The 9,266-nt window shown below is 50.3% G+C and overlaps 1 protein-coding gene across 4 annotated transcripts; it reads left to right on the top strand.

Annotated features, from left to right (window-relative positions):
* Positions 1 to 1,011: 1,011 nt before the first annotated feature.
* Positions 1,012 to 9,107, top strand: HOPX (HOP homeobox). Of its 4 annotated transcripts, none has more exons than XM_051790705.1 (3): positions 1,012 to 1,313; positions 5,868 to 6,043; positions 8,382 to 9,107. In XM_051790705.1, the coding sequence occupies exons 2-3, from the start codon at positions 5,900 to 5,902 to the stop codon at positions 8,457 to 8,459; spliced, it is 222 nt and encodes a 73-aa protein (XP_051646665.1). In that variant the 5' UTR covers positions 1,012 to 1,313; positions 5,868 to 5,899; the 3' UTR covers positions 8,460 to 9,107. The 4 variants fall into 4 exon arrangements, with proteins under 4 accessions (XP_051646665.1, XP_051646667.1, XP_051646666.1 ...); XM_051790707.1 differs by lacking the exon at positions 1,012 to 1,313 and adding an exon at positions 4,230 to 4,370; XM_051790706.1 differs by lacking the exon at positions 1,012 to 1,313 and adding an exon at positions 5,474 to 5,579.
* Positions 9,108 to 9,266: the final 159 nt, after the last annotated feature.

Below are 9,266 nucleotides of genomic sequence, written 5' to 3' on the forward strand. Positions count from 1 at the left end.
CCTTGGCCAGGTGCCTGCCCAGGGCATGCAGGATCAAGTCTTCTCCAAAAGACTTCTCTTCACTTGCTTTATCAGGCAGTGAAGCTATCCCTGTAGCAAAAGTACTCGTTTCATAAATGTCATCCTGCCAGGAAAATTGGCACAGGTCTGCCTGCCCTTCGGCACAGATGTCTTTGCAATCCCCTTGTCTTGGCCCATGTTTTCCCCAACATTAAAAATCTCTTTGGGATGGTTTTGGCTCATTGCTAAACATATGGCAGGTTTCTTGTGTTTGTCCAGCCACTTCTCCCCAGGGGCAGGGTTCCCTGGCCCTGGCTCCAGTCAGCTCCACAGCTTTTTGCATCCTGTGCCAGTTTGCATTTTGCTCTGGCAGATAATCTCAGCCATTGCAACTCATACTCAATTTTTCTCCAGCCTCTCTGATTTTCCAGCATCTTCTTCCAGCTGTCTGTAAGCTGAGAGAAAATCAGCCCCTCCCCACTGCACCCCACCCGACAAGCTGCCTCTTTTTAAGATGCTGTCTAATGCTTCCAGACCACCCCAGTGGGAACTGCAGGCTCCGGGGCACTTTAAACGAGGAGAATATTGGTCTTTGGCAGAAGAGGATGCTCTACCCTCCTCCCCATTCCCAGCCAGGCTCCTGTCCCATGCCTCTGGAGGGCACTTGGGCTGCAGCAGCAGGTGAGATCCAGGGCCAGTCCTGCCCCTACACCCAGCCTGGCGGGATCACACGGCTGACCAAAGTGACAGCAGAGTCAGGAATGTTAAACCTGGACACATCATTTGCAAGAGACTGAAGTGAGATCAGAAGCCAGCCCTGCAAAGGAGTGAGCGCCACCGTACTCCATCAGCAAAGCCAGGAGCGGGGCTCCCCGCGGCAGGGGAGCGGGACCCATCCCAGCCGAGGAGGACAGGGAGTGCAGATGAACGAACAGCTCAGCGCAGTTTCCGCCGCACCCCGCCTTCACCCTTCCTGTACCCCTGCAGGAAACAGCCCCAGCAGCCCTCGCCCGGGGCCCGTAGGACGGTGTCCATCAGCCCGGAGAGTGGCGGGACGAGCCCCGACGGCTGCCGGTGACACCCGTCCGAGAGCCCCGCAGCGCGTACAACCATGCGTTGAGCCCTGCCAAGGAGAGTGGATGCCAAACCTGAATTACCAGCCCAGAGAGTGGCTGTGGATCCCGGGAGCTCCTGTGATTTGCGGCAGGTTTTTCAGGTCCCCGCCTGTCACACACACACGCAGATACTTAAGCAGTCACCCAAGGACCTGCGGGGTTCTTGTTTTACACACTTCTGGTCCCTGCCAGCTCCAGGTAAGCACATGTTTTGAGCTAGGGGTGCTGGAGTGGATTTGCTGTTGGGGATGGGGAGGTGGGTGATGAAGGGAGGAGCTGCCCTGTGAGTATTGGTGCTGCGAAGGTTGGAGCTGCACCCAGCCGGTCTGAGTGAGAAAGCTTTATGCCCGGGGCAGGGCAAGGGGCGCACAGGCAGGCAGAGACCCTAGGCGGGAGCTACCACGGGGACCTGCCTCTGCTGCAGCAGCTGCTGTGCTGTTTGCTTTGTTCGCATCCGATATTATCTTCTAAAAGGCTCAACGGGTGGTTTACCGGATGCATGACAGGTGGTTTTTCCTTATTTATGGCAGGGTCCAGTTTATTTTTAAAGCCTGTGTCCCACCTTATCCTGTGCACCATGCTGGCTGACGTTATCCACAGCCACCCCACAGCAAGAGGCCAAGCAAAGCTCAGGACAAGACGTGGCTCTGCAGCAGAGCAAGGCAGGGTTAGAGGGCTTGTTTGCATTGAGAACTGCTATTTTGATCCCTGCAGTGGCAGGAAATAGCTGCAGGCTAAAATCAGATGCAGATGCCTCCAGTTGCATCCCAGCCCTGACACTGGGAGCACTGGGGAAGGGGACAAGAAACCCAACAGGGGCTATGGGGGCCCCATCACCTTGGCAGGAGCTACTGCTCAGAGAGATTTCCAGGGGGTTTGGGTGCAGTAAATTGTTAGAAAGTTACACAGCCAGCCAGCTATTGTGACTACTGTTCAAAAAACCAAAGCTGAGCAAACAGAGATCATGTCTTTTCTGGAAAAGCAGCAGATTTCTGCCAGGATAATAAATGCTGACTGCACTAGCAGTGCTGAACAAGCATGCTGGGAGACAGTGGGATGTCCTCTCCCATTTCAGGCCAGAGCTAGGAGTCCTGCTAGTAACTCGGGGTGTTTCTGAGGAGCTGGATGCAACCATAGGACATGGGTAGTACAATATCTATCTATCTATCTATCTATCTATCTACCTAGTAAGACTTTCTCTTGCTGCAACTTGTGTCCATTGGCCATTACCTTTTGTCTGCTCACTCCAAAATGGCTCTGGAGGTCCGCTTCAATGCCCTATCAGCCACACTAAAAGCACCAGGTGCTGTCAGGTACACAGCAAGGCTGGCTGGAGCCGCCCACAGCACAGGCAACTGTTGAACCCCTTGCAAGCTTCTGCTCTTACACTGCTCCACCTAAAACCAAGATAGTCAGAGCCAAGTGTGAATTCCCCAGGGGTTTTTAGCTTGACTTAGGACAGAGCAGGTGTCACCAAAGCTGTGGTGGTTTCACTGTGACAGTGCATCTGGCATTGTCATTTCTGCCTGTGTGAGTAAACCCCTGACACACAGCTCTCAGGGGACTGTTCACAGAGCTGAATGACAACTGCAGCCCCACAGCCTTTCTGAAAGCCAAACAGATGGTTAACATCCTTTGCACTGAAGAAACCAATTTTTTCCAATGCCTTCAAAACTTTAGGGAGAAAAAAGCAGTAAGCAGCACTGATTTTCAGCAGCTGAGCCAAACAGCTATGAGTCTCCATCTTTCTGCCGGGCTTAAAGAAGCCTAAGCAAGACATTTGTACCTTTCCTGTACAGAGGAGAGGTCCTAGGCAGCCTGAAGGCCAGGCTGCAGGCCTGGGCTTAAACGAGCCTCCATTTAAATAGAAGGCAGGTGAGAAGTGGTCCTGGTAGGGCCAATCAGGGCATTTAGGCATTCCTGGTGCCTTCAAGTTGTGTCATATACACCAATTTTTAGCACGCAAGAGGTGCTAAATGCTGGATGCTGCGTGTTGCACAAGGGCCACATGGCTCCTGAAAGCCTCCAGGACTTAGTGGAGTGATGTGGGGAGACCTGTAGAGCCCTCCAGGAGCCCCAGGGTTTTGGCCTTTTCCTGAAAGCCACTTCACAGCCTTGAGAGGTAGGAACTGTTGTCCTTCCAGAGCAGGGTTAGAGAGGAGACAAGGAAAAGCCATTGGGCATCACATTATGCATGGTGGAGCACCCGGGGCTGCCAGCAGGTAGAAGACACTGTGTCTTACGGGGAAATGCCTCAGGAACTTGGAGATAAACAGAAACAGCTGTGCAGGTGAAACATGAAAGTTGAGGCACATGCTCCCTATGCAAATCAGTGCATTCACATTAACGTATATTAATGCAGCAGGCGGCAAACAATGATTTATGAATCGCCAAGACATGTTGCTGCTGGTGGCACAAGCCACAAGCTGGTGGTACAAGCTCTGGATTTATGATCCAGAGGTGATGAGGAGCCCTGTGGTGGCTGCGCTTTCTAGGAGAAGGGCAGGTGGCTCAGTAGAGTGCTGATCAAGGAGGAGAGGCAGGACTTGTGGCTTAAGCTTGGCCTCATCTGCACTTTGACCTCATGGAGAGCCTGGTAGCCATGGTGCTGGAGAGAAGCACCTGAAGGGGACCTCCTTCTCCCCCTGCATCTTTTCCAGAGGTCTCCAAATGCCCAAAGTAGGTGAGCAGCATTCAGTAGACCCCCGCTACCTCACATGCCTGAGGAACTGAATTTTGGCTGCTCCCTTCCTATTTGGATGCCTCTGAACTAAGCTGACCCCAAGAAAGCCCAGGCAGCTGCAACTCTCCGTAGACAAGGCCAGCTCGGCTTGCAGTACCTGGGGTTAAAGCCAGGCTTTCACCAGTCCATCCAGGGCTAGTGGATGATACTGTCTACCAGCACTCCATCACACTCAGAGGTGCTGCAACCTTTCGCAACCGCTATGTTACAATCAGTATTTATCGAGTGACTCAAGCAGAGTGGGCTGTTTCACAACCAGCCCTGGTCTATTTATAAGCCCCTACTCAAATGCCAAAGGATTCTTTTGTTAGTCAAAGCAGCTTCTGCAGACTAGGTTCAGGAGGGCCTTTGCTTTATGAGGTAAAGCTCAAAGAAGAGTATCTCTCCAGACTCTCGTGAACAGCAGAGCTGGCTCTTTGAAAGCTGCAAAACAGTTTTGAAGCTGAGCTCCATCCTAGCAGTTCTGTCAGCAAGTGAAAGCCCTGGGGCATTCAGTATCCCAGGGTACCCAGGTAAGTTATCAGTCAGCCAAGAAAGTGCTTGGGTTTAAAGCTATTCAGTATGGGTGCAGCATGATGGAGGTGCCTGGGTTACATCCCAGAGCCAAAGGAAAGGAGAAGCTGGACTGCAGTGTGGAGGCAGGGCAAGTCTGCAGTGGATGGCCCAGAGGAGTCTCAAGGTGGGCCAAGGGCTCCTGGCAGCACTGGAGAGCCAGCAATACCAACCAGCCCACCTGACAGAGATGGGCCAGGCAACTTGGACAGCAGGAGAGCAGATCAAGAAAGGCCACATTTTTCATCCAGCTCCTCCCCCACCAACACCCCACAGCCTGGTTTCGAAAACACCAAAATGATTCAGCATCAAGGGACTTCTGCATGCTTTGTGGGGGCAACGCCTTGTGTCTTAGTTAACTGAATTGGCGAGCTCGACCCTCTGCCACACAGGAGCAAACCTGAAGCCCAGCAGAAGAGATGTGTGGGACTTACTTGTTTTGCTTGTGCTTTTGGGCTAAGCCTTCCAGAGATTTATGCAAAGCACAAGTGGGACAAATGTTACTCTGGAGGGCAATATGGGCTTCTTGTTTCTGCCATTGCTGGGAACACCTAGCACTGACCACAGCCAAAGGCAGTGAGTGCCTGGGCAACAGATATGCATGGGGTGCAGTCCTCTGAGGACTGACCCTTCACTTATACACCAAAAACCAAATAAATAGTTCTGTGATGCTCAGGAGTAGTAGGACTAACTGTTTATGCCCACGCATGATAACATTAAATATCAGTAAAAACAAAGCAGCTCACCCACTCATCACCAGCTTTGTGTGATGTCTGGCCAGGCTGCTAAGAGAACCAGGACATGATCAGAAGGGGATATAGGGTGATTGCTGTGTCAAAGACCATGCTCCCAAAAGATTCTGCATTCTCTGTTTTGTGATTCCCTTGCACAAACTTTCCTGATCACTGGAAAGTAAGGAAAAAAAAAACCCAACCCCTTAGGCTGGATACCAGATATTGTCCCTTCACCCAGAGGATAAATAATGTTTTTTAACTAATGTCTTTAAATTACCCCCCTGAACATTCCCATTGCTGTGACATCACTCCTAAGTGACGCCCAGGTCTAAATACGGCTGTAAACAGGAATCGTCCCCATGGGAATCACGCCGGCTATAAATACAGCACCAGGAGAGTGCTGAGCAGCCTGCAGTTTCCTGCCAGCTAAGAATGGTGAGACAGCTCAGCTGGGCACTGCTGGCGTGCGGTTGCCGTAGTAAGGAAACTGAGGCAGGAGTTGCTGGGAGGCTGAGGGGTTGGCACTCCCAGCTGAGCTCTGTGGCATGTCTTTGGGAAGGGAGTTGTGGCATGTCTTTGGGAAGGGAGTTGTGCCCTGCCACAGCCAGAGGCCACTGCGGAGGGGGGAGCTGGTGGGGACAGGGATGGCAAATCTGGGGCTCAGCAAGTGTGGCCCCACTGACCACTTCCAGCTTGAGCAATGACACCAGCCCCTCCCTGCAGTGCCTGGCCCCATAACCCTGCCCCAGGAGAAGATGGCCACGGAAAAGCCAGTGACTCCCACTGAGGAGCAGCTGGAGATCCTGGAGTACAACTTCTGCAAGGTGAACAAGCATCCTGACCCCACTACGCTGTGCCTCATCGCAGCTGAGACTGGCCTCTCTGAGGAGCAGACCCTGGTGAGTGTATGCCCCCCCACCCCTCTCCTGGCTCCAGCCCTGCAGCCCTGCATGCCTCTGTGCCCCATACACTCTCCCCACATCTGCTGCCTGTCCTGTCCTGGTCTCTCCATTAGACATCTCTATCTGTCTGTCCCCTCACAGGCTTTCTACAGCAGCCCCTACACCTCTCATGCTCCCCCCAACGTGCTCTGCACTCCTCTGTGTCCCATGTGCATATTGCTCACTGCACCCCATGCTGCACCCACAATCTCCTCTGCACCTCTGTAACCCCCAGCACAGCCCTAGCCCCACACTGCACCCACGAAGCTCTACTGCAACACAGCACACCCCTGTAACCCACATGCTCCCTGCACCCCGTATTTTCCTGCCCCGAATATACAATCCATGCATGCTGTTCTTCCAACCCATTTCTGATAGTCTTGGTTACCCAAACCACTGCTGACTTCATGGTCTGAAGAAACTACAGTCATTTAAAAACAGATACCGGATAGATGCAACACCTGCAGGATGTGCTGCGGGACACGCTCAGGCTGGGCACAGTCCCTCTCACTGCAATTAGATACCCCAGAGTCCCCAAGCCCAGATGTCAGGCAAGTCTGTGAGCCTTTCCAGGAGACACAGAGGCCTCCAAATAACCCTTCACAGGGACAGGTTGCCACTGTCTGGGAATTCCACCAAGCCCTGTGCTCCATCTGCCTACCTGCAGGCTACCACAGGATTCAGAAGCAAACGGCTCCTTCCCAATTCCTTCAGATTGCGGTGCAGCTCATTTTGATGCAGGTGTTTTATAAGCTACTAGACTCATAGCAGCATTGATGGGTATAGAAAAGAAATCCAACACACTGGAAAGTTAGCAGCAGTTTGCAGAGAGCTGCCAAGCCTGGCTTTCCCTCAGCACAGCCAAAAGGATATAAGAGCAAGCAAGCAGTGTTAGCATTTAGCCTGTCCCAGGGAAGGATGCTGGTACAGCATCCATTGCACTGGTAGTCCTTGGCTGGAGCAGAAAAGGGGATCCCTCCTCTACTGTGCTTTGGTGACAGGGAGGTATCACTGCTTATTTGAGGCAGCAAGGAGGCAGTACCCCTAAAATACCTTTTTCTCCTTCGAAATGGCACTGTTCCATTTTTTTTTCCCTAAAGCAAGTTGTAAAAACAGGTCATATATGTTTTAAGATATGCCCACATATCTTAAAATCTTCCCTGATAGCCCTCCTTTTCCACAAGTCGAGGGTGCTCCTAGAGATCTGGAGATGAAGGTCACATTAGGGACAGGATCAAGATTGGGATGGTGAGCTGCAAAGTGCCTGCACTGCGCATAACACAGAGAACCATTGCTCCTGACATCTAGAGTGCTTTATCAGCTAGAAATAGCAGCCATTTTAATAAAAAATTCAGTAAAAATGAGATGCAAAGAGGTACTGAGTCAACCGGAGATGATGGTTTAGGACAGAAAGTGACATTTTTGGGAGGAAGCTAGGCTGTCGATCATCTGACTGGATGTGATCCAAGGCAGTGTGAGTGCAAGAGACACTTGTACAGAGCACTGTGGTTGTATCATTATGGACCATAATAGCTTCAAAAATAGTCATGAACAAATATAGCAACAAGATGAGCTGCGACAAAAGGAATCACAGGCACATTGCCAAACAAAAGGCTGAGCTGTGCTTCCGGCATATGAGTTATATCTCTTTTCTTACTTTTCTTCTTAGGTAGTGTGGCTTTAACCAGATGCATTTTATCTAATATTTTAAATTGTGGCTGTGCTGAAATGGCATCAGCAGCTCTTGAAGTTGGCTTACAAATGCTAAGTTACTAAAGAAGAACATAGACATGCATATTGCTTGAAGAGTAAGATAATTTTTAAACAATTTTTAAAATCTATTTGTTCCTAAATTTGTTGAGAGCCACTGTGCTGTCCCTCTCATCCGTTCTGAAGCAGTTCAACTTTTGATTCCTGTCAGTTTTGAAAGTGATTGTTTCACTGCTCCAATCATTACACAGACATCGTCCAGCTCCTTAGCCAATCTCTTATTCTGTTTGCAAGAAAAGCCTGGACTCACAGCAATAAAATAAGAAGTCAGCCATGCTGTCAAAGTCTGAAGTGAGCAAGAGAAATGAGTTTGAAAGAGGTGCACATGTAGTTTAACAAGACCGTTTGGTCAGGAGCGACTGTCCGTACTGCCTGGGAACAGTACAGTGCCTTGCTACAAGAAGCAGTACCATGAGTTTCCCTTGCCTGGTCCCATGTGCTGACCACATCTGCACCTTTAGCAAAGTTATTTGGAGGGTTCACTCAGCCCAGTGCACTCAACCCCTGCTCTGTTCTTTCTCTCCAGAAATGGTTCAAGCAGCGCCTGGCAGAGTGGAGGAAGTCTGAAGGGCTGCCCTCAGAAAGCGGGTCTGTCAGGGACTAGAGGATGTTGCTCTGATCTCCATGCCTCCTATAAATGATAATGAAGCTCTTCAGAGTGGGTTTTGCTGGGGTTCTTCTGTTGCAATAGGTTTTGCGATACAAAGTAATACTCTGCTATTTAACATAAGTTTTATTTAACATGTACATAACCAAAAAAAAGAACATTATATATATATATATATGTATGTGTGTGTGTATACAGCTTTTGATGGCTGGTAACCTGTCTAGTGATTCCAACCCATTAACACCAGCTGCACAGGACAAGGCAATCTCATGCTCTTGTCCCAGGCTTGCAGAAAAGCTGCCATGAAACATGTTCAAATATAGAAGGAGGAAATAAAGATTCATTTTCCTTACAATCCCCAGAGGCAAAATGTGTGTACTAGCTTTAAGGTAGAGATAATCCAGAGAGCAGGGCACCTGGGAAACCAGATGTGTTGTTCAGGTGACCTTGTTTAGCTCAAGATGCCAGAGTCAGCTCTGGATCTTGGCAAACCAAGTGCCTACACCATAATCAGACCAAGCCAAGCCCTCCTTGAATGCCTTTTTTACCTTTCTGTTAAAGGTCAACAAAGAGAAGGAACTAGTAGGTTGGGGTTTTTTTCCCCCAAATGCAATAATAAAAAAAACAATGTTTTTGATTGTTTGAGAGGAGCTGTGTTATGTCCCTGCTTGTGTTCCCTGCCCTAATGGCAGGAGGCAGACTCCTTCCTCTGGGAGGGCAACATTTCTCCAAGATGGCCTCAGTGGCCACTGTGGGTTTTCCCTCTTGCCACAGAGACAGCCCACAGACATGGGCAACCTCATC

This window comes from Manacus candei, unplaced genomic scaffold (genome assembly GCF_025592945.1).
Source record: "Manacus candei isolate 608988 ecotype Guabito, Panama unplaced genomic scaffold, ASM2559294v1 h1tg000028l, whole genome shotgun sequence".
In the NCBI taxonomy this organism is placed as follows: domain Eukaryota; kingdom Metazoa; phylum Chordata; class Aves; order Passeriformes; family Pipridae; genus Manacus; species Manacus candei.